Below are 24695 nucleotides of genomic sequence, written 5' to 3'. Positions count from 1 at the left end.
AAAATAAATGGCACATTCTTTGTCTGCAGAGCCAGCATATCTGAGCTATAAACTCTTGTACCTCGGTTAAGAGTAGGTGTATTATTAACATCCGCTGCAATGAAAGACGACTCAGTCTGCCTGCGAACGGTGTCATTCCACATCCTTCTGATACGACTCTGAAACAGACATATTACAGAAGTTCAAACCTGGCTCAGACACAAAGAAGGAGACTAAGAGGCACAGAGTGCTTCAGCATACCTGTCTGTTAGCCGTGGCCCTGCGACTCTGGCTGCTGGTGTAGCGGCTGTTGGATCTAAGGGCGGCACCCTTTACCGAGTCTGGAGAGCTGGACGAGGAAGTTGCGCAGCACTGCGAAAGACGCAGGCAACGGCCATAATCCTTCTGACCCTAAAACATTATTTAGTCATGTAGAAGACGGCTTTCTTCAAATAAATTATGCCACTGACAGACACCTGCAGTTATTTAATGATTCATGCTCACTGACACTGACCTTCCTGGCGAGGCTGCAGTGCAGTATGCTGATAAGAAGAGCCTGGGCAGTGTTGAGGGACGAGAAGAGGTAAGCCAGGAGGAGAGATGGAGCAGATAGGAACATGAGGCCTGAAGACCAAGTGACGCTCTGCAGGAAGAGCAGTGTCAGGGAGCCAACTGCCCATGCCCTGCAGACACCAAAGCAAAGACATATTTTACTTTTCTGATGAGCAATTTAAAACATAGGTTTTCACTTGCCTCACGTTGAAAATGAATAAAATTCAACTGTGCCTCTATTTCACAGGGCAGCTAAATTATTAACACAAAGAGGAGGAAGGAGCATGTAACAGCACTGAGGTTTGTAAAGCCAAATGTACCTGACAGCCCCCATCAGCAACAGTAACTGTGAAAGAAAGCTGTGACAGATGTAGAGATGGACCGATCCGATATTACGTATCGGTATCGGTCCGATACTGACCTAAATGACTGGATCGGATATCGGAGAAAAATAAAAAATGTAATCCGATCCATTAAATATCACGAAAGCACCTCACAAAACTTGCAACACGCCGTAACTCACCTCAGAACGTTAGCATGTCGGAGCAGTATGCATCACGTGATAGAGCAGCTGTGGCATGCGGGACCTGTCGGTGGTCTGGATAGCATTTGGAGCTTCGCTAGCAACCTGGCATTTCATCTCCGACAAAGTTATCCCCGAGAGAAGTAAAGCAAGTGTGTAAGTCCATCTCTGAATGTTTGTAAAGCATTCCTGCGTTAAGCTTAACGAGCGACTGCCTCTCGCTCTCCGGCTGCTACTTCAATCGTGAAACTGCTTAATGATCAGCTGATCGGCTTTTCTGTCGCGAGTCCGTCTTTGTTTTTGGCCCACTTTGCACCAGAAAGAGGAAACCAGCGGCTGAACAACAGCAGCACGTTTAAGCTTGATAAGCTGTTGTTAGAATTTATTTAATATTACTTTCTACACCAGGATCTTTTTCTACGTAGCTGACGGCTGGTAACTGTGCAGGGGCGGATCTAGCAAAGTTTAGCCAGGGGGGCCGATAGGGCATTAACAGGGAAAAGGGGGCACAAAGACATACTTTTCTTTCTTATTCTCATTTAAAATGTCGAGCTTTTAATAAATAATTATCTGACACACAAAGTTTTAATTTGATGTAAAATGAATAGAAGTCAATTACTGTATATAGTGACTATTAAGTCTAATATATATACCCTAGTAAGCTATAGTACTTTTTCCTTTGGGAAGGCACCATCTGTGCAGTCTGCAATTTTGTTGAAGAAAGATGTTGAATCTATTTAATATTTCTTGAAAAATAATTGATTTCTGTGCATTTTTTTTCACACTGCATCAAATTAAGGTTGATTACGTCGATTAAGCATCATGAGGTGGAGCGTGAGGGGTGGTTCCCTATTTTTTATTTATTTATTTTTGTTGTTGCTGGGAGTTGGAACCCTATTAGTTAGGTTGCTTAATATTTACGCTAAGTACTCTTTAAAATACCAGAATAGGGAGGATGGTGTAGGTTTAAGTTTATTAGATTGATCAGTATTGCTGAACTATGAAATATTTTTTTTGTATACAGGTATAACAGAATAGCTTTAGTGTAGTTGTTGTTTTAAACTTGAGTATGAACTTGCAGACTTGCAAAATGCAGCAAGATATTTTAAAAAACAGTTTTGTTGATTAAAAAACACTATATCGGATTCATATCGGTATCGGCAGATATCCAAATTTATGATATCGGTATCGGTATCGGACATAAAAAAGTGGTATCGTGCCATCTCTAGACAGATGTGGGCTGCACTACCTTGAACATGCTCGACATTACTCACATACACACTCGCTGACTTTTTCTCTTTTGTTGAATGAATGCTTTTTCTTCCCTCTATTTGTCATTTTTGCAGCAATGCTAAGGTCTGACCTTTACTCACTCAAAAGGACGCAGAGTCTACATAGGTCATGCTGCTATTCAAGACTGCTGCAGTGCATTTAATTCGGGTTTTTAAAGGCTACAGTTGCTGCACTTCTTCTTTCAGTTCTCTTACCTTTATTAAATGATATTAATGAAATTTCATTCAACATTAATAATAACAAATGCACTCGAAAGATGTTTAATAAAACGGACTCACAATTTATTTTTATCTGTCTTGCCTCATTCGGCAGTTATCAATTCATGCTTTGCACAATGACACATAATAATTCGGCACGAGAGACTCTTACTAACCTCAGGTTGTCATGGCGACTGGAGTCTGGCTTCAAAGCAGCGGTGCTGTGCATCTTATGTAAGGTCATCACCAACACAATGAGGTTTAACTGATGGCAAAAGAGGAAGATCAAACACAGTCAAATATATGCTCATTAAAACAAAATTACTGATCATGACGCTATGACACAGTCAAACAGGAAACGGTTGGCATTTCTAACACGAGATGAAATCTCACCGTAATGATGACAGCAACAGGTCCGAGGAAACTCCAGATGAAGTAATTGTCTGTGCGTAGCCAGCATCTGCAAATATATACAAACAAAACAACGAATTACAGGAAAATAGGAATCTTAAGAAAAACAAATTAATAAGCAGGAGATGACAAAACAACGGAGTAACTGTCCCCATGCAAGCTTCCAAGAATGTGGAGTCAAAGCCACACACAGCAAACACACCCACAGACCAGTCATCTTACGCAGTTTTCGAGCCGTAGCCTCTAAAGTCGATGGCTGCGGACACGGCCACCACCAGCCCAGGAACAGAGTATCCACACAGGTAGAAATACTTCCTCCTGGAGTTCCGCCCCTCGAACACCTCCCGCTGGAGCAGGTACAGTTCCACTCCTTCCAGACACAACCAACAAAACACAGAGAGCAGCGAAAAGTGCAACAGGCCGGCGGTGATGGAGCAGAGAACCTGAAAAATCAGGAGGCAGCCAAAAAGTGATTTATTACTATTGAGTTATTATGTCAAGCTTTTAAAATTATTATCTAGATCAAGACGCACTTCTTTAAAATGCTATTGTTTTCTAGTCCAATATCATCATAAAAAGAAATAAAACACTAACAGTGTACTGAGTCTTGTTGGCACCAACAAGGAAAAGAACTTCAGTGATGAGCAGGTTAGCCCACAGGTTACAGTGAATGGTGCTGTGGTCTGTATGCCAGGGCGCCCCCTGGCAGCACAGTGTGGTAAGGCAGGTCGCCAAGCACACCAATGCTACCGAGATGCCAACCCAGGAAACCACATAGACAAAAAGCTCTTCCACACCAGCTCCGAACTGACAAAGAAAAGCAGACATGAAAGAAAGTGTAAGACATTCATAGATATTTATCTTGATGCCCATTTGTTTGTGGGCATATCACATGCTGAAAACTGCTGTGTTTCTATCCTTGTTCCACATAACATTTATTTAAAGGAATGCAATTATACCAAACAGAGTGAGCATCTTACTGAGAACACAAAATTTAATTTCATGGCAGAAAAAATATTCTGCTACATGTATCACTCTCTCTTTTACAGCCACAAATCCAAATTATCACCCACTTTGCACTTGATTTTTAAACAACATTTCAGAGAGAACAGCAGGGGTGAACTCCAACTGTGCAACCACAAATGGGCGCCGTGGCGGGCGGGGGGAATCGACAAGTTCCTGGTGGGTGAGGATGGAACAAGTTTTTTTTTTATTCAACTTTAAAGTCTGTCAGCTGTTCATCTCAAAATCTGACTTTTAAGATCTTAGTCTGACCACACAAGCAAATGCATGTAAAATTACAAGAAAAAACGTGACTGTTTTCAGTGGTACGTCCATACTGGCATAATAGTTGCCAAATTAAACATATTGAAAATACATTCTGTGCTCAAACGGTGCAAATGCACAATGGCAATATGGCGAACAGTAGCTTCCACGAATTAAATGCTGCTATGTGTCAGCGTGTGTTACTTACAGCAGGTTGCTGGTATGTCATGAGGACAGCATAGCTGGACAGATGGTTGCAGGCGCAAGTAGTGTGTGTGTTGTTTGTGTGTAACAGGCGGCAGCCCTGTGTAGACCACCTGCCATTCCCAGAAACCCCTGATGCGTTCCAAAAAGAGCAATTGGGACCAAAGTGGTTCTCCAGCTGAGGAAACAAAGGCATCAATAAACAGTATGTTCGACACAGCAATTATGCAAAGTGTTACAAATTTGTTCATTTCAATGTGACTTTTACGCTGAACAGAGTTAAGAGACCTGCAGGTGCCTAAGAGTGAAGATCACTGGCTCGGTGAGATACACTCTGCTGGATCCTCTGTGCACAGATGCAGAGATGACATGAGAGTTCACCACCAGGCTCTTGTGCATGACCTCTGAGCTCTGGCCCAGCCCCAGTCCAAGCCGCAGGGTCGAGTTCTGAGTTGTCAGGAAGGAGCCCAGGTTCTTGTAGAGGGAAAGGACTAATTTCACCTGGCCTGGAGAAAAAACAATATAAAATAGCATGAAATAATTGATCTGGAATAATGATATGTCTGAAATCTTACTATCTGAGAAAAGCTAGTATTAATTCTCCAAACAATCAGTCTTAGCCATGGTTTAATAACTATAATTTAAGAAGAAATCTGTTTGTAATAAATATCTTTGTCACAACTACTGCTGTGAAAATAAGATTAATATTTCCTTCTGCAGTGCTCTTATATTTGGTGCTATGGCTCTGTTATGGGAGTGCAGCACCAGGTCCCCGTGTATAGGACAGGGCAGGCACTGCTAACACAGCAAAGAGGTTTATATGTGTGCAGAAGCTATAGGCAGCCTAAAGATTCAGTAAACAAGTATCAGCTTAGCCATTAGCTCATGTGGCTTGGCACTGAGATCAGCTGATCTGCCTGATTGCAGCAGAGCTTGAGGATGTGCCCTGCCTGAACTAACACTGATCAGTTTCTCCTATGTGCCACATACCGTTGTTGCTGTACTGTTGCAGGGCCAGTGCTGATATCTGTAGGATGCTGTCGCTGTCGTAAGTGTTAGGGAACTTCAGGTCCTGTATGTCCGCCTCTGTATTTAACACGTACACCTCCAGATCTGTGCATAAGAGGACCAGAGGTACACACAAGTCTGGATGAGCTGCTAGTTTGAGGAGAAAATGACAAGAAAACGGACGAAAAAGTCAGCGTACCAACATTTGGTGCCCTGTCACTGAAACGTGCTTCATAAAGGTTATTAGCCAAGAGAAACGCTCCTTTTTCTACTGCATCTAATAGCAGTGACGCAGAGCGTGACTGGTCAGCATTGCTCATATCAGCCCAGGACACAAGAGCTTCAGGACCAAGCAAGTTGTCAACTGTCTGAACAACGGCCTGAAAAACAAGAGGGGAGAGACAGTTACATCTATCAGTCTAGCTAGCTAGCTAGCTAGCTGTCTATCCATCTATCTTACCTGAACATAAGCTTTGCATGTGCGTTCTCTCTTCTGCAGCTAAAAAAAAAGCAGAAAAACATCTGTTAGATATCTTTTAGAATCGTCATCGTTGACATTTCTGTTCATTTCCAGGAAAGGTCAAGCACACATCCACACTGACAACAGCAACAATTTACCTTGTTGTAATTGCGTGCTGCTGACTCTTTATTGGCTGGTCTCAAGGCCTGGAGCTGAGCGTCCAGTATCTCGAGCAGCTGTTCAATTAGCTTGACGGACATGCTGACATCACCGGCATAGATCCGCCCCCGGGTCAGGTTGACCAACTCCCCGGCGATGTTGGCTGCATTCTCTCCACTCTTAATCTGGAGTGAGGCAGGGGTGTTTAGAATGTCAAATATTTTGACATTTAAGAGAGAGCTGCTTGCTGACTAGCTTTAGGGCATTTGCACAGCATGCGTGTGCATTTGTGGTTGTGTGTGTGCGTGTGTGACTAACCTTCTGTGCAATTTGGCTGACCCAGGGAGAGGTGCAGTTGGAAAGGTCAGGGCCTCTGGAGTTCCAGCCCACTGGAGACGACATGCATTGATAGGAGGCTATACCTGCAGAGAAGGAAAAGGTGACGCAGAAAGTCAGAAAGGAAACCGACAGTTTGTATTTTATAACACCAGAGCATAGACCAGATATGAGACAGATGTAGCCTCTGTGTCTGAAGTAAAGCCATTGGGGAAGTCCGTTAAACTTGGCATTCTTTCGTATTGACAGAAGGGGGCCTTTAGTTGATTCTATAAGAGTCTAAGAGAAAAATCTACTTCTCACTTGATTTATCGTCTGAGAAAAGACATTCTGGATGAGTTTATGGTTTTAGTGTCTAATTTCATATGTTATGTTAGACCACACAGTACTCATTTTACAAACGGTCGTCCAATTTAGAGTAAAAAAATTGTCAAGGGTATGCTTTAAGTTTTTTCCTGCTTCAAAATAGGCCATTAACCCCTTGAGAGTCTTGGGTCGATTTGTGGCTCTAGGTCCGATAGTGTATGCATTTTTCTAGGACCCTCCAGGGGTTAAAGAGTGATTATGCAAGTAAGTACAGTTGGTCCACATAGCGCTATGGCAATAATCCAGCAAATATGTCTACACTGGGGTAGCTGTGGGAGAACATGCGGCTATGTGAGAATAGCCTGTCCCATGCATGCCCCAAGTGGGAGCACTTACACAGTTTTGTCTTTTGAGATCCCCTATATGGCCCCATGATATCCCATGGTAGTTTTGCTTTTTTAGTGGGTACCCATGAGAGTTTGCTGTGAGCAAACAAAAGTGGGCATGCCCACAGAAAATCCTCTTTGGCCTCCCATATAGTGTTTTTAGGGCAGCTGTGGGACACCCACTTGGAGCCTGTATGGGAGAAATATTGGTGTTTCTTACCCATACACTTCCACAGTTCACCCACACCTGCTAACTGTGAGCTTGGATATTATTCATAATAAAGAAGCACTGCAGGGATGTGTAACTTTGAAAGATTAAACCATAGAAATAGAAATATGAGGCTTAGTAAAGGTGACTGATGTAAAACCTCAGTAATATGTATATAGTGATATATAGAACTCTAGAAGTTAACGTTATAAAGCCATATTTAATTTCCTAAAACAGGCTAACTTGTTTTGATAGGGTTTAGGTTTTTCTTTACGTTTGTTTTCTTGTTTGCAGGCTTGTTTAAGCGAGTGGCTCCATAGTCAAGTGGTTTACACATTTGCCTAACGAGTAGAAGATCCCCAGTTCCCCTTGAAAAAACAAGGGGTGTTTTGTTAGGTATAGTATCAGCTGGAAAAATGGCTGAATCAAATAAGTGGCACTACCTGCTGTGGCAGCCCCTATCGAATGTCAGAGCAGCTGACTTTTATTTTTAGAGACATTTTGCTCAAAACTTCATAGCAGCTGGTGGTGGCACATGCTTCATAGGGCATGCTGCATGCCTACAGTGAACCCCACTTGGACACCCTCTCTGCTTAGTGTCAGCAAGTCACAGTCATCTGTACCCCACACGTCATGCTGGTACTGGGCCCCACTGTGGCTCCACACGGACATGTTTGCTTGTAAGTCTGTGCATCTTTCTGTTATTTCAGGTCAATTGATAAGCAAAATTATAATTTATGAATGATCAAATTTCAGGAAAATGCCTGGAGAAGCATCCAGCATCCTCAATTTCTCAGTAAGAGTCACCCCTCCCTTGTCCCTTTCAAAATACCTAGATCGGGACAGCCAAAAATGCTTGACTCGAGTCTTCAAACAAGAGTCAGTGAACCAGTGGCCAAAATGTCTGACACATCATCTTTTACTTCACTATGTGTGTATTTTTCACTTTTCTATGCAGATAATTCCAATTTTATGGTTTATTTTGATAAAAGCACAATTTATAAAGGTATGTTTAAAACTTTAGGAAATCACTGCCTTCTTGTTACACCGTACACATTTAGTTTTTCCTTCTCAGCTCGTCACTAACTTTGCTTGTGCTTTTGGTTCCGAGCAAGTATTGCACAATAGGGTTAATTTTTGCTGAAAACAGCTACTGCTGGAAACGAGGCCAATGATAATGAACCCTGCAGTTAATAACATAATAACAGAACTGCTGTATGAGCTAAAAGAAGTTGCAAGGCTCTCCACAGCAGAAGCCAGGTGATTATTTACCATGAATTGAGTTTGAAGCCTTTAACTGATCTGCTTAATTGCTGCACACATTTTGTTTACAAGACATTTAATGAAAACCAAGACTGGACACTTGTTCTGCAAATTAGGTTTAAGTATGTAACAACAGCCACGCCTGTTTCCAGTTATAACCATCGTTTAAGATAAGACTCAATCATCACTGCCGTGCCAAACCCATGTCCAAGCCATTCAACATGATTATGAAGAGGCAAAACGCACTCCAGGCATCTCTACATAATCTCCATAAGAGTTGCTCCTCAGAGGGAGGCAGGGCTGAGGAAGACAGCTGCACAGCGAGAGGAAGAGTCGCTGAACCCAGCTTCTCTACACACTGTAACCTCTCAGACTCATCTGAGGCAAGTTCAAAGAGAGGACATCCGACTACATTTCAAAGGGAAACAGGATACACACACACACACACACAAATGATACTACACACACATGAAACAAACATGTTGGCATGCTCACATCTGCGCACACACACAGACACACACACACACACACAAACATGCATATGAAACACACACACTGGCATGCCCACATCTCCCACACCTACCCAAAGACCCCTTAGGGCAGGGCCTTTCCACGGTCTCCCCCTTTAAGGTAGGGGGCCACTGCACCCCTCGTGCCACCCGACTCTCACATCCTCCCACCTGACCCAGTCCCCCAGGGGCCAAGGGGACACGCAGAGGAGGGCGTGGGGTCAGAGGGACCATGGCTGTGATCGGCCGCTGGTCAAAAGGCCCTCTGTTGATGACACCAATTGGATGGGAGGCTGACGGCCGTACTGGAGTCAGAGCCACTGTGGCTGTGTATGACCGGACAGTGGTCATCAGAGAGGACAAGGGCCCTGGAGGGTCAAAAAGCACTGTTAATTCTCCACATTTATTACATTAGTCACCTATGTCCAGTTACACAACTACTATCATTCAACTAACCTTTAGTAGGTGGTGGTGGTGTGAACTGTAGAGGGTATCTCAGTACATAGTAGTTATTCCACACATACAGCTGGTTGTCTCTAGGGTTGTAATCTATGGAGGAGATGTACTGGTAGGGGTTTGGGAATGGTATCTGAACAGGAAGCTCCTGCCCACGACTGGTATCGTAGGCATAAACCACCATGTTGCTGCTGGCTCGGCCATCTGCCTGCCCCTCATCATCCTGGAAAACAGAGCGCACGGCGTAGAGCACACCGCAGGCCATGAAGGCGTTGCTAGCTCCACGTTTGTCAAAGCCAGTTGCCCAGGTACCCTCAAAGCGGAGAGTGTAGGGGTTCACCTGCAAACAGGAAAGAAATGATGAAAAAATCAAAACCTCCTCTTTTCTTTCTTCATCCTTTCCAAAATACAATCATCGATCTGTTTTTCCTTCCTCCTACCTGGCTGACCACGATGCGTCCATTATTGGCTTCAGTAGAGTAAATAACCCAAAGGCCGTTCTCATCCACTGCCAGATCGATGTCCGACTTCCCTCCCCAGCGGTAAGGCGAGGTATCGTGGTAGTTAGCATTGACCACCACTGCCTCCCCGCTCTTGATACGGGTGCGTAGGTCATATTTCACAAGGTTGCGTGTTCGCTCCTTGTTGTAAAATACGGCACCGTCATACACCACAAAGCCTGTACCATCCACACGGCTGGGCAACCTAGGAGATTATTATGAAATACGTCATGAAATGTGTGAAAATATATAGTTTGTGACTTTTTACTTTTACAGAAGAACAATAGAAACGATACGGAGTCAAAACATCAAAAATTGGCGTGTTGTGTGTTGACCGGAAAGCTCAGCTCAGATTAAAACCACCCAGAACATCAACAGCACCAACTAAACATCAGTGATATTAGCAAGATATCTCCACAGAGTCCAAAAGATACTAAAATTAAACATCAACCCCAGCTACACTTAGGCTAGCTTCATTCATTTGTATTTTGTAAGCAGCATAAAGGGATACATTTTGTTATACACAGCAAAATCTCCAGTGTTAAATTAACACTAGAGAGTGTCTATATGGGTCCACACCTCTGAGTGTTAAATACAACACTGTTGAATGTTAAATTAACACTTTTGACAGTGTTATATGTTTAAAAGTAACCTAGTCAGTTTTGAAGATTAACAATGGCTAACACTGAGCAGTGCTGATTTTCTAACACTGGAATATTTCTATCATTTTGAGTTATTTTCCAGTGTTTAACACTCAACAGTGTTGTATTTAACACTCAGAGGAGTGGACCCATGTAGACACTCTCCAGTGTTAATTTAACACTGGAGATTTTGCTGTGTACAATCTTGTGTTGCATAAGGAAAATTAAATTATCTTGACTTCTGATTCTTTAGTGGCCTAATTAGGATATTATTTTGGTGACAATTGCAGATATTGTGGTAGCCTTAAGAGCATTTATATAATACCTTTTAATAATCCCAGACCTTTTTATTCATCACTGAGAGCAAGCCTCTCAGAAGCCGCATGCATAGATTTTACCACTAACTATGCAAACTACTACACAAAGAGCTAACAAATGAGTGGTAACACATTTAATGAGTGTAGCAGAAATCTTATCATCTATAAATGGCAATGATGCTTTTAACTATAACTCTTCTTATTTAACCATACGTTATAGATATAGAATATATGAAACCAACTTTTTATACGGATAAAATAAATGTTTTTCTTTTTCCATAATAAATTGATTTGGCTAAATGTGAAATAAGCCCCCAAGGCCTGCAAACTGCCATTATTTTTATTACAGACTACTTCATTGATTTTTTTTTCCAGCTGTGATTAATCTGTTACTTTACAGTTTCTTAAAAAACAATAAACAAAGCAGACCCTAGAGTAACTGAATATTCATCAACTATCTCAACAATATACGCAGTACACAAAGCACTCACTTATAGGTTGTGGTGACTCTGTTTTGCCGATAGTCATCCCAAGAGGCGTACTCATACAGCACCTCTGTTCTATAGGGTGTCCACGGCATGACATACAGCCTGTCACCAGCTTGCAGGGGGTCTTTACACCAGGCCCCTGATTGATGCTCCACCTCCAGGAGCGAGGAGGCTGGCTGGATGCTGAGCAGTGAGCCAGGACACACGAAAACTGGAAGATGGGAATTAGGTGGGGTAGAGGCAGGATGTGAGAGAGAAGAGACAGAGAGAGGGAGCAAAAGCGCAGGAAGGGAAGTGCGAAAAAGAGTGAAGAGAAAGAAAGTGGAAGCAGGTGTGGGGAGAAAATGGATCAATGCATGAAAAATGGATTGAATTAAATGCAGTCAATGCAGCGAGATTAAGGAAAAAGAATGAAGAGAAAAAGAGAAAGGGATTTAAAACACCTGTGCTGATCTCGAGAGGCAAGCAACAGAAGAGACGTATAAGTGTTGAGAAATCACACACTGTTAGTGTGTGTGTGGTGAGTAATACAACAGGGACACTGCAATGAAAGGTGTGAGTGTATTTATGTGCTTTTTTGTGTGTATGTGTGTGTGTGTCTGTGTGTGTGTGGGTTAGTGCAAAAAGAGTGAAAAAGAGTGTGAGGTAGAGTCAGGGACGCAGAAGGCGGGGCTAAATTTTGCCTTGAAGTGAATGAGAGGGCAGGTTAGTTTACGCCGAGCACAACGATTGGTCCACCCACATGTCAATAACTGTATGGACACATATGTATACTGTACAGTCTCACACTGGCATGCAAATAGGCATGCACACACACCCACACATAAGCAGTGCTTGGTAAGCACACATCCAGACGGATATACAATCACACAGATTTCGTCTTATTTTTCCTATGAAGATAAATAAGGGGCTCTTCCTATAAGGGAAGAAAAGGGAAAATAAGCATGAAGAGGATGACTAGACAAGAAGGAAGGAAGGAAGGAAGGAAGAAAGGAAGGAAGGAAGGAAGGAAGGAAGGAAGGAAGGAAGGGAGAGTAAAAAGTGAAAGAAAGAACAAAAGAAAGATCGAAAGAAAAGAAAGAAAGAACATAGAGGAGGGAAAGCTTCAAAGGAAGATTGTGTTTATGTACGTGTGAGTGGCTGTGTTTGTGTTGGTGTGCACAGAGACTGAAGGAGAGACAGAGAACAGAGAGATCAACCAGGAGCAAGAGGGAAAGAAGAGGTGAAGAAACTAAAGCAAGAAAGCAAGAGAGAAAAGATGAAGAGAGACTAGGTGCAGAACCTGGATAAAATTGGATAAAAGGACGGCTTTCTATACAACGAGAGATGGATAAAATGGGGGGGAAAAGAACTGAGTAGGAAATGAAAAAAGGGAGGGGGCAACATCCAGCATGATTACGAAACAACGTCCTAGGGTAGGAGGAAGAGAGAAATGGTAGGAGAGAGGAAGAGAAGGAGAGAAAAGAGGGGGTTCGGGGGTAAGGAGAGATCAAGATGCTACAATGTATTGTCTTTACCTTTTTGGTCCACTTCTACTCAAGCATAGGAAAAAAAAGAGGGAGAGAAAGAAAGAAAAGTCAGAGGGTGAAAGAAGGGAAGTAAAGAGAAGCAAGAAAGCAAGCAAGAAAAGCAGGAGAGAAAGAAAGGAAGGAAGGAAGGAAGGAAGGAAGGAAGAAAGAAATAAAGAAAGGGAAAAAGAAAGAAAGAAAGAGAGAAAGAAAGATTTGCACAGATAAAGACTTTGGAACTCATTCTCACCACATACATTATTGTTCACGTAAAAGGAAGGAGCACGAAAGAGACCCAACATATTCTTCTTCCCTCTTCTCCTCCCCTCCCACCCTATCCTCTCCCCCTTCCCTCCCCCACCTCCCCCGATCTCTCCTTCCCTCAATCAGGCTCCTGTGGAGAAAAGAGAGCAACTCCCGTGGCGTGAATCTGGAAAAGAAAACACACACGCATGCACGCGCAAGTGCATACTCCCAAACACACATACACGCAGAAGACATTTTGGCAAACAGTTTTTCTCTCTGTACTTTCTCCGTACAACTTTCTTTTTACATTTCAGAAACACAAGCATGCACACACGTTCCCTGAGAAACAAAAACAAAAACGAAAACTCCCAGTCTTTTTCTATCCATCAGTTTCTCAGGGAACTAGTAAACATCAGAAATCATACGTACAAATAATAATAAACACCAAAAACCTAAAATGCATCTTGGCGAAAAAAAAACAAAAACATAGGTTAAATCTGTGTGCACTTGTGTTTGTGTTTATGTATGTGTGTGAGTGTGTTTGTGTGTGTGTGTGTACATACAGTATATGTGTGTTTATGTCTGTTGAAATAAATATATATGCATACTCACTGTAAGGGACACACTCATACTGGATCTCCAAGTACTTGTATGTTCCAGGACAGGGGTCTGGGAAGACATCAACCCCTGCAACCACCACACACTGAGTCCTGTTGTTACACCTGGAGGACGGATGGATGGATGGATGGATGGATGGATGGATGGATGGATGGATGGATGGATGGATGGATAGATGGATGGATGGGTGAGTCATACGGATGATGGAGAGAGAAAGCAAAGGAAGGAAGGGGAGTGATTACCAGACAGGAAAGGGGAAGCAAAGGACACTCCATTTGTCTACTCTCCCTCTCACTGAATATTGATCAGTTCTTCGAGGAAAACACTGCTGAGTACACAGCTAATGGTGCAGCCAGGCACTCATACTTAGCTGGAGAGGTTGCTTCACCTGCATGTATACATGACACACAAGACAACCTACTAATCAGCGTGTATGTTGTGCAGCAGTGCACACATACAAACAGTTCATGCACTCATTGATTGCCGTAGCCACTTCTAAAAGACGTATTCAAATAACTCGAGTACGATATTACAGTTTGCATCTTTACTGCGCAATTTTTAACTGCTTATGCAAATATAGTGTACACACAGCAGGATGTGCAGCCCAACACATACTCACCTCTGTGACATGATCTTTAGTGCGTCAGGGAGGTAACACTGTGTGTTCTCCATCTGGAAGGGGTCTGCATCACAGATCTTATCATCGGTGCGTCCGTAATTGGCAGTCTCCACCATAACCACATCGCTCCCTGGGCAGCGCAGCTCTATGGGGTAACCCTCACATGCCAGCTCCCTGCGTAGCAGGCCAAATGGCATAGCGGCCCGGGACATGGCTGCACAGTAGGCGGGGGAGAAGTGGGGTGAGGCAGCAGCGGATGAAAGGGAAAGGCGGAAACACAAGAAGAAAGAAAAGCCAAGTTTTCAAAATTTACTACAGGCAAAAGGAGCTTCATAGTTAAGTTAATACATTTCTAAAAATTGGCATTTGATTTATTTTTGTAGTGTCTGATTTTGTAGTGTCCTCGATGACAGCAATTTTAAACCTCAGAAGGGAGTCAAACGGCTTCTTAGAGCTATAAACCAATTACTGACTCCCATGTTTTAATGTCCAACTTTACAGCTGAAATGAAAATAGTTTTACCTTCTAAAGCTAATTTAACCCCTTCCTAACAATTTTCTTGTAGTAGTCTTCAGGCTTCTTGAAGGACATTCAAAGTTCTTCTGTGAATGTTGGCTACCGTTCTTTGTCAAGATGATTCCAAAACACTTCAATAATTTTGAGGTCCGGGTTCTGGACTGGCCAGTCGTAACTGAGAGAGCATATTGCATGCTTTTCTATCCAGGTATGATTTTACTGCACTGCCAGTGTGTTTGGGATCACTGAAAATGAAAAGCTGAAAATGCTGCATCTCTCCTGTGTCAGCTATTTTGTGGATTTTTTTCCTCTTTCTTAAGGACATGACTTTCAAACACTGTTCATCTGCTGTATAAGTAGTTTTTTAGACCTGCCACTTCTTCTTTTGTCCACCACTTGTCCAGCTTTGTCAATTTTTTTAATAGCATACCGCACATCATGCCATCAAGTTTTAGGCTAACACAGGGGCGGAGCGTGGGGGTGGCTTACTGGGCTTAAGCCCGGGTTGTTTTGTCAGAAGCCCGGGGTATTTTGGAGTGCAATTTTTTCATAGTTAGATGCCTGGCTGACAACTGTATAAAACAAAAAGTACACACAATATTCGAAGCACATAGTGCACACTGTGGGAATTTACGACTGTGCGTGAATCCCCCCCTGATATTGGTATGATCCAAGCTCAGGCACTAAGCGACTGAGCGAGGGGGCGGGGCAGCTGCTGCCCGTCAGTGCGCTGTTGGAGAGACGGAGCCAGCCATACTAAGGAGAGCTTAAGTTTGACCAGGTACCAAAGCAAATCATTCGTACCGTACAAATAATGTAAATATGACGGTGCATCACGAAAGATTGATATCAAACTGATCACTTGACCCATGTTACGTTACTTGCTCTTCAAGTGAATCAACAAATGGCGAAATGAAAAGCCGAACAAATGCTATTTTTTTTAGAGATTCTTAGCTTACGTGTGTTTATTTCATATTTTCAGTTCTTACCCTCCCCGACTAAATCGGTTTCAGTTATGTACTGAAATATAAGAATGGACATTAGAGGCTTCTTTCAAAGAAAAACTCAGGTAAATGTTATTTTATATATTATGCTTTGTATGTTGTTCAGTATATTTGTATGCAAAACAAGAGGGATTTCAGTACACAGCAGGATATTCACATTTGTAACCAGATATTTACACTTTAGGGAGAAAACATAAAACATTTTTACTGCACAACATCAATTTAGAGTAAACTTTTGTTTTAGATAAATATTGAAATATCTTTTGAATTAGTTAATGTCAGAATAAAGAGAGACAGAGCTTTCTGTTTTTTATCACTTTCATCAAATGTAGGAGTACATGTACACTAAGTTTATTGTTAATTAATAAGAAACTGCAGACGATTCCATTCTGAGCTGAAGAAGCTTCTGATTGGTTAGTAGAGTCCATGTGAGTAAACAGGTGGCACAGCTGTGGATGCATATAAGGCAAAACACAGAGGCTGTTTCTGTGACATGGGAACATCAAGAGATGTCAACCAAAACACCAGGAAAAGAACTGTGGAGCTCCATAAGTGTGGCTCAATTTTGAATACAATTTGGTGCCATTTGCAATTAAGAAACACAGACAGTTTCTCTCTTTACTCTTAAAGTTAACAAATATGTTTTTTATATTTATCAATCTAAAAAAAATAAACATTTAGTCTGATTTGATGTTACAATTAAAAAGTGTTTGTGTTTTTATCTGAAGAGTTTGTAAATATCTGTATATTTGATGATTGTCAGCACAAAGAGAGAGAGAGGAACAGAGAGGGAGATGGAGAATGAGGACAGAACAGAGATGAACAAGAGCAGGTGAGACACACCTGTTAGTCACATGGTTGTTTGCCAAAAGTATCACCGTATCACAGGTCCTCATGTATCTCGTACCTCGTGTTTCTTTTTAGGTTTGTTATTTTTCAAATTCTATATTTATTAAGTTCTGCAGCTTGTTTGCACAACAAGGCTAAATAATTATATAAACTTTTCTCAATCTAAATATTGGACTTTGGTAAAATTAAAAAATAAATGTAGTGCAGGTCTATGATGATTTTTAGTGCTACTATCATCTAGTTCTGATTCTGGTTCTGTCTTGGTTAAGTCCCAAGTAGTCCTGATTTTGAACTGTTGTAGTCCTGTTTTAATTCTGGATCAGTTCTTGGTCTGGTTGAATCGGGGTTTAGTCCTCGTGTCTTGATACAGCCCTGATTTTGTTCTGCCTTGCTGCTTAATTAAAAAACGAGTTTAAGGTGTCCTGCACATGTGATATATATTTTTCCCTATATGAAGTCATTCTTTTTTGAACAAAACTCAAAACAGAGCCAATTAATCTTTCAGTCATTTCTACCCCCCCCCCCCCCAGGGAAAAAAAAATCCCACATGCATACTATCCTTTTGGGCTAAGCCCCGGGTGTTTCAAATGTCTGGCTCCGCCTCTGGGCTAACATCTCATCTGGTGCAGAAATACTATTTTATGCCCGTCAAGCTGGCATTTTTCAGAGATTCGTCTTAAGAAATTGAAACAAATTATCTGTTTTTGTGAAAAGTACAAGGACTGAACTGAAAATGTGTGAAAAGCAAAGAAAACGCTTAAAATACATTCAGAAGATGTTTCTTTCTACACAAAAAGCTTTTTGCTTTGTATATCTGTAATAGTACTATTGCTGGCTCCTTGCAAAATATAAAAAATGGTGGTGGCTCAAAACGTTTGCTCAGTACTGCATAAACCACCTATTAGTATTATGGTTTGAAGCAATAATTCATAATCATGGATGCTGGCACAGTCTCACATTTGTTTTAAGCCTTTTTTTTTGCACTTAGTTATGAGTGGTGCTCTGTGATGGATGCTAACATGCAAAATCGAATCCCAAAGTTACGAGATGTTAACATCTGACACCATGGATACCGTATCTATGGTATCCTTCGTATGCTATGGATGCACTGGATTTCAGGGAAATTCCATATTGAATTAAATATCTGCCTAATGGTGAGCACGGAGAAAAGGCAGGGAATGAGCAATTTCTGTAGGACTGGAGACTGTACAGAATGTGATACTAACAATATTAACATGGCCAGGCTGATTACATCATCTGGGCTACATTGTCAGGCTTTGGGAAGATAAATACTCCTGGTCTACAGATGGGATCAGCTATCCAATACCACGAACTATAGGACATTGATCCCATTAATGATTCCCTAGGATAGAGACCTTACTTTGACTGCCTCATTCAAATCATTCCCATACCTGTATTTGTTAGCACATTTAACACACATTACACATGCTTTGAAATTGTGAAAACGTTGAAAACCGCTAATTTAATCTTTAAAATGCGCAAGTGTGAAAGCTAACACTGGAAGGAATCCCAGATGTGACTGTTGACATAATCTCGTCACACCTCCTTTGTAACAGCTACATGTGACGCGCAGCTTTGAAACCACTACTGACACTCAGGTGCTCGGTAAACACAATCAGACAAGTATAGGATTTCATTTTCTTTGAGCACTACGTGTGAATATGTTAAATACAGGCTCAGCGAAAACACTCACCTGACAACCTTTTAAAGCTGTGTAAACCATGGTTATTGGAGAAAATCCCATTACCATTACCTTAATCCGCTTTCTCACACGAGTTTGAGTATCGTGTACGCATGACAAGGTGTTTGCAGCATCAGGATTAAAACATTAAAGCAACACTTTGGTGTGACTAGTATGCTGCTGATGTACTGTAACTGTCTGCCGTGCTGAATAGCTGATTGTTAATCGACTTTGAGCTACAGGCAGCTCCTCATACACTCCACTCATACACTTGTATTCAGATCTTGTGTTTGCGTAGGTCAAAGCATGTCATACAGCTTGTCTAGATGCCTTTTTTTAGTGACACTGGGCTTCACTCGATTAGATGTGAGTCACTCAAATTTGTGTTGCACTGACATTATCTATGGCGTTTCAGTTTATAGGATTCCTCCTACTTAATGCTGTCAGAATCAACACCTCGACGTGACGCTTACCTTGGCCAGAGGGCGCAACTTGAGCCAGAGTGAGCACGCCCACGAACCACAGTGACACAGCCATGCTGGGCAGGAAGAGTTAGGACGTCACACCACCACAGTGCTAGGAGAGCCTGGGGAGGAAGCAGTGGAAGTGTGAGACTGTGAGTGAAAAACTGCACCCTCTCGTCTTAGTGGAGATGTGTGTGCGCGCACGTGTGTGTGTTGGATGGTCAGAAACCCACACTGACTATGAAAGAGTGCACATGAGACACCACAGCAGGGTGGAAAGAGGACAGAATAATAGAGACAGACAGACAGACGGACGGACACAGAGCGGGAGCAAAATAAAGATAACAATTGAACAATCGGTGCAGCGAAAAGCACCTCAATCTGCTGTTACCATGGTGATAGCACAGTGCAGTCTCAGGAAGTGAGAGAGAGAGAGAGGGATGGAGAGTGAGGAGGTATACAGTGGATGTGCGTATCTGTTACTGAAAGCGCACACGTGAGAAATTGTGTTTTAAGTCTGTAATTAGCCAGAAGCAATACTGGCAACTGACCCATAAAAGAGTCTTAATCTTTCTATCCTTAGACACACACACTCACAGAGGCAGAGGGCTGGGCTCAGCTTAGGCCACTTTTCAGTAATCCTAAATAAATCATGTCGTAGAGACGATCTCTTCCCCCGCAGGCGTAACTAGGTAAAGCAGCTGACTGAAGACACAGGTGATCAGAGGGCAATGGTGCACTGTGGATTTTTATGAGGGAACATACGGGGCGCAGGAAGATGAGCTACAAGAGAACAACAGTAATATGACTCCTTACTATAAACTGAACTCTTGGCCCTGGACAGAAGGGAGAGAGGAGGGGCCTCATGTACGCCATAACATTTCTTTTTCCTTTTAGGATTTCAGCTACAGCTGTAGTGTGGACTGCGTAACCAGAATTACGGTCTTGGGAGGTTGTGTGTGTGTGTACATAAACATATGTGTGCATGTGTGTTTATTTGTGACTCGGTTTTTGCTCCGTCTTCTTGTTAGGTAATGATGGCCGACAGATTTAGGTCACTCCTCAACAAATGTCCAACACGCATTCAAAGACTTGCGCTCGCACGCACACACACACAGACAACCTCGCACGCATTCGGGCACATGCGCATAAACTAAGAAAGAGAAGAGAAACCTCTGCCTTCTTTAAATCCACTCAACCAACAAGGCTGTAATAAAGGCCCCAGGACCAGTGAGCTATGCACACGCACACACAGTAAATATAAAAGACTGAACAGAATGAGAACATTTCCATTTTTTATCAGATGCACGCACAACCACGCAAATACATACACACAATATGTCTAGTCTCCTGCAAACCCCTTATGGCAGCATTTTCTTATGCTTGCTACCCCAAATCTCTCTCTTTCTCTCTTGCTATCTCACCCCCCCCCCCCCACACACACACACACACACACACACACACATAGATGCAGAGTAAGTAGAGCAAGGACACTGATGGCCCTTGACAAAGCCACACACCCGGTTCCCCCTGTTTGCACCACCATGCTTACTGCCTACAACCAAAATCCTGCCCCGGGGAAGCGGCCGGCCTACTTGAAGTGGCAGCTATCTCTAAGTGAGTGTATGAACATAATGCTTAGAGTGAAAAAAATTACACAGGCGCACACATTAACGTGCATGCTGTGAATACACCCAACCATTTACAAAGAATATACACAGAGAAAATTCGTTTGCATGTTTTGCTGGACGATTTCATGAAATAAAAATATTCTCAGTTCATCATTTTACACACAGCTACACGGCAGTGTAGCTTTACAATGATAGCTGTTACAAGAATTTAGGCGTGACATCTAAATTCTTGTAGTTTAGACGGTAATCACACAATTCTGCATCACACAGATCCTTAAGAATGCGAGTAGCCTGTTGTAGAAATAATGTAAAAATCAAGTTACGTACACTCACGTGCATTAGAGGCCATACAATCAACAGAGGGCGAGATAGAAAGAGAGACTAACCTCCCTCTCTTTGGTCACAGAGCAATCAGTGCCTGAGGGTAGATCACTATGAAGCACAAAGTGACAAAGCAGCCTTGTAGCACTATGCTCTTAATGGATGAATGAATGTGTGTTTGTATGTGTGTGATGGAGAGGAGAGACTAATTAAGAGGTGTGGGGGAGAGACATAGATTAGTCTTCCAACAGAAACCCTGAAAGGTTTATTGGCTGAAAGACTTTTTAATAACAAGAGTGGGAGAATTTTCTTGTCGCTATGGATAATATTTAAGAATCAAAACACACTACAGTGCCTTGTGCAACTGCCAGTTTCGGACCATTGACCTCTACATTTCCCAGAGGGCTGAGGCCTACATGCTGCAGTCAAAGCCACTTATGGGGTTTTAGAGCCTGTATGTTTGTCTGGTCGATGTCTGACTCCTGGGACTAGAGATGTCGCATTCCCCTACATGCATGAGGGTACACAGAAAATATGGTAGTAACTAGCATATCAAGCCAAAGTTTTCTTTTATTTTCTGTCGTATTTGTTATTTTTATGATTTTAACCCCTACTTTATACATATCTGGAATACTAGCAGGTATTAATTAATCCCACAGAAGGCCAGAAAGACTCCCTGGTGTCTCGTTCTGTGCCACATTTTTTAAGAGGTGCAGGCCGGGATCTCTTACAAAAGAAAGTTTTTGCACAAAAAGTAATTGGGTTTTCTCTCACTTAAAGAATTGAGTCTTTGCTAAAGACTGCAGGAAGACTGATTAAACATTGATAGGTTTCCTCACATATTTATCACAACTGTAATCCTGCCTTCAGCACACACTCCCTGAGCTAAAAGCACACCATGCATTTGTGCTCTTTAAGCATTTTCTCCGTATCAGAAACTCTCCAGAATTGTACGGGTTTGCTCATTAATCATTCTTTTGTTTTTACCTGATCAGTGCGAAGCATAATAGCTGAAATCTGTTACTGTCACATTTAAGATTATTGCCCAATCTGAATCTTTCTTAAAGCACATAATTTACTTAAGTCTGTCTTCAAATAATACTTTTTTTTTTTTTTTTTTAAAAGGCATTACGACTGTATCTGCTTTCCATAAGTGGACGTAAAAAAAAAAAAAAACTTCTTAATATGACAAAATCCAAAGGAATTGCCTGATTGGTTGATTTTAAAATTAGTCGAAGTTTATATATAGCCTCCCTGTAAAAAAACAAACAAATCCACTGTCCACGCCAGTAAGAGGTGGGCGGAAACCAATCTCAGACCAACAAGGCGTACAATAGGAGGCTTGTGCAGCATTCATGTCAAGTGGGTTGCACGGTGGAGGTGGAAAGATTCTTATGCCAATGAGTTGCAAGCTTTCATGACAGCTGTATGAGTGGATCATGTTTTTTTTAAAACTATGTATAAAATTGCATTGACAGTGTACAATTCTGTGCATTAAATACGGGTGGATGGCAGATTTTGGCTGCTTTGAGGAGTCCGTGTTCGTTTTTACAGGCACTTTTACTTTTGTCACGGTCCATGTGTCTGCCCAGTCAACCCAGTAAGGCCACATGTGTTTTTTGTTTTTGTTTTTGCTCTCTCTCTCTCTCTCCTGTGTTCGCTCTGCCTGGGCGGAGCTCATTGCGGGCTCCCCCCCTTTGGCCCACGCACCTGGGAGCAATCACACACCTGCGGCCCATCATCCTGCTTTCCTGACTGCTAGTTAAGATGGCGGCTCAGTGTTTCTCGTCGCTGGACCGTTTTGCGACACATGTTGGTGTAGCCCCGGCTGACTAATATCTCGTGTCTTCATAGTGACTCCCTTGCGGTGGTTATCTCTCGTCTTGTGTATGTAGATTCCTGGACCCGTCCCTTGAACCTCTTTGGATTTCAGAGCGCGAGTGTTTGGATGAGCGCAGTGGCGCGTGTTGGAGCGTGTTGAAGATTGGAGCGAGTGGGCGCACGAGCGAACGGAGTGTGGACCTACGAGCGTGTGTAGAGTGTTTTCCCTTCCTGCCCCGTGAACCCCTGGAGCCACGTTCATTCCCCTCGTATTTTATGTATAGTTCACCGGCTGTTGTTTGCTTCAGCTTCAGTCAGGGTTCCGTCAACGCTGACAACTTAAAGTACCGACGAACATAGTTTATAGCAGCATGTGATTTTTGTAATAACAATTTAGATATCGGCTTGAACCGCAATGATAAGTCGATCATCAGAAAAATAACATTTTTTTTTCCAAAAAAATATCTAAATAATAAGTAGGTTTTATCTTTCTGATGCTTTCCTTTGTTTTAAACCTGTGAAAATGTTGTGTTTTCGGAAGACCTACAGGCTCATGTTCAGCACATGTTAATATTTGTTTGGAAAACAGTTGTGCTGATGTTGCAAAGTCTTGGCACATCAGATCTCTTGACAGTTTGCAGAGGCCTGATATTAGATGATCTGTTAATGTTTCATGGCCAATAGTTTCTAGGAAAGCAGGGAGTTCCAGCCAGACACAACTGGCTCAGAATAATGTTCGCCTGCTCGAAAGAATTGAAAGTGACATCTGTGTTCATTTAGATCTTCTCAACATCTAATGAACATTTTATACTTTCTTCAAAGTCTTCTTTCTCAATTTAGGAGGTATTTCCCTGACACATAACAAGAAAATGTGCAGTGACTTTTTAGCACAGATTTGGATTTTTGCCATCACATTTCACATCTTTAAGTTTCTTATTTTAAGGGTTTTAACTTGCTGCATTAACTGAAAAAAAAAAATTCCCGTCTGTCATATTTGATCTATAAACAGCTTTTCAAACCTTGTCAAATCTATCTGAAATTATATCGCATTATGTATCGATACAGCTGCACAGCAAACACACACACACACACACTCACATATGTGAGTAACATACGTATATGTGTTCATAATTGAAAGTGTGTTTAAGTATGCAAGTGATCCTTTAAACTTAAGAAAATGTGGCATTGCTCCCAGTTGTATGTCAGCATAACCTGCTCCGATAATGTGAGCTGCTGGAAAATGTCAGAACAAACTCGCAGAGTAAAATACAGGATTGCGGTTTGGATTTTAAAATGTCACATGGCTTGGAAAAGGCCTTTACGCCACTAGATCATCAACTGAAGTACGAGAGAACAGAGCAGTCTGGACAGAAGGGAGGAAAAAAGGGTTTATTAATAAAATATTTTAGCAAAATAGCAATATTAGGTACAGTGATATGGCAAAAATTTGTCTCCTCGCAGAGATTTTGTCAGACCGTGTACATTAAAATCACTTGACTAAGCAAAAGCATACGCACATATCTGCATGTCAGCTTTACAGATTATGTACGATTTATTTTTCGTGTTTAAACATAACCCCTGGACAAAATTAGCATAGTTAAATACGTCTCATTATTTGTTCCACAGTCTGACTTGGAACTGTAACAGAATATTAATTAGCTGCTCTTTTGACATTGGTAAATTTAAATGATTTTTACACGCCAAAGTGTCTGCCCCTTATCTTTGTCATATAAAAATCCAAGCAGATGTCTGTTCTCATATCATGATATTGATATTACACTGATATATCCGCCCACAGCTCTGCACAGGCTTGCATAAAATGCTCACAGCACAAACGGGGAGACTGACTCAGTGTGTCTGACTGATTCAAGGAGACGTGAGAGGAACCTGTTCGAGGTGGTCCGAACAGAAAGAGACAAATATGGTGCATTTTA

At 42.0% G+C, this 24695-nt stretch overlaps 1 protein-coding gene across 5 annotated transcripts in view; it reads right to left on the bottom strand.

Moving 5' to 3' along the window:
* Positions 1-24695, bottom strand: part of adgrl1b (adhesion G protein-coupled receptor L1b) — a 30485-nt gene that overhangs the window by 3756 nt on the left and 2034 nt on the right. For 3 of the 5 annotated variants that reach the window (XM_085459946.1, XM_085459947.1, XM_085459950.1), the window contains exons 2-23: positions 18998-19110; positions 14454-14667; positions 13829-13938; positions 12980-12994; positions 11466-11673; positions 9957-10221; positions 9517-9856; positions 9135-9428; positions 6371-6474; positions 6052-6237; positions 5894-5932; positions 5633-5813; positions 5416-5538; positions 4714-4931; positions 4430-4603; positions 3550-3762; positions 3178-3398; positions 2938-3004; positions 2721-2809; positions 494-662; positions 241-390; positions 62-158 (exon numbers count right to left, since the gene is read on the bottom strand). In XM_085459946.1, coding sequence (XP_085316072.1) covers positions 62-158; positions 241-390; positions 494-662; positions 2721-2809; positions 2938-3004; positions 3178-3398; positions 3550-3762; positions 4430-4603; positions 4714-4931; positions 5416-5538; positions 5633-5813; positions 5894-5932; positions 6052-6237; positions 6371-6474; positions 9135-9428; positions 9517-9856; positions 9957-10221; positions 11466-11673; positions 12980-12994; positions 13829-13938; positions 14454-14667; positions 18998-19061 — 3541 coding nt within the window. In that variant the 5' untranslated portion in view covers positions 19062-19110. The remainder of the gene's footprint in view (positions 1-61; positions 159-240; positions 391-493; positions 663-2720; positions 2810-2937; positions 3005-3177; positions 3399-3549; positions 3763-4429; positions 4604-4713; positions 4932-5415; positions 5539-5632; positions 5814-5893; positions 5933-6051; positions 6238-6370; positions 6475-9134; positions 9429-9516; positions 9857-9956; positions 10222-11465; positions 11674-12979; positions 12995-13828; positions 13939-14453; positions 14668-18997; positions 19111-24695) is intronic. The other 2 variants (XM_085459951.1, XM_085459948.1) reach the window with 2 other exon arrangements.

This window comes from Copadichromis virginalis, linkage group LG6 (assembly GCF_057382275.1).
Source record: "Copadichromis virginalis isolate Kocher_CV1m ecotype Utaka linkage group LG6, C_Virginalis_male_GT1.1, whole genome shotgun sequence".
NCBI classification, from domain to species: domain Eukaryota; kingdom Metazoa; phylum Chordata; class Actinopteri; order Cichliformes; family Cichlidae; genus Copadichromis; species Copadichromis virginalis.
Note: the sequence above shows the minus strand (reverse complement) of the source record. Positions and strands in the feature narration are given on the sequence as shown.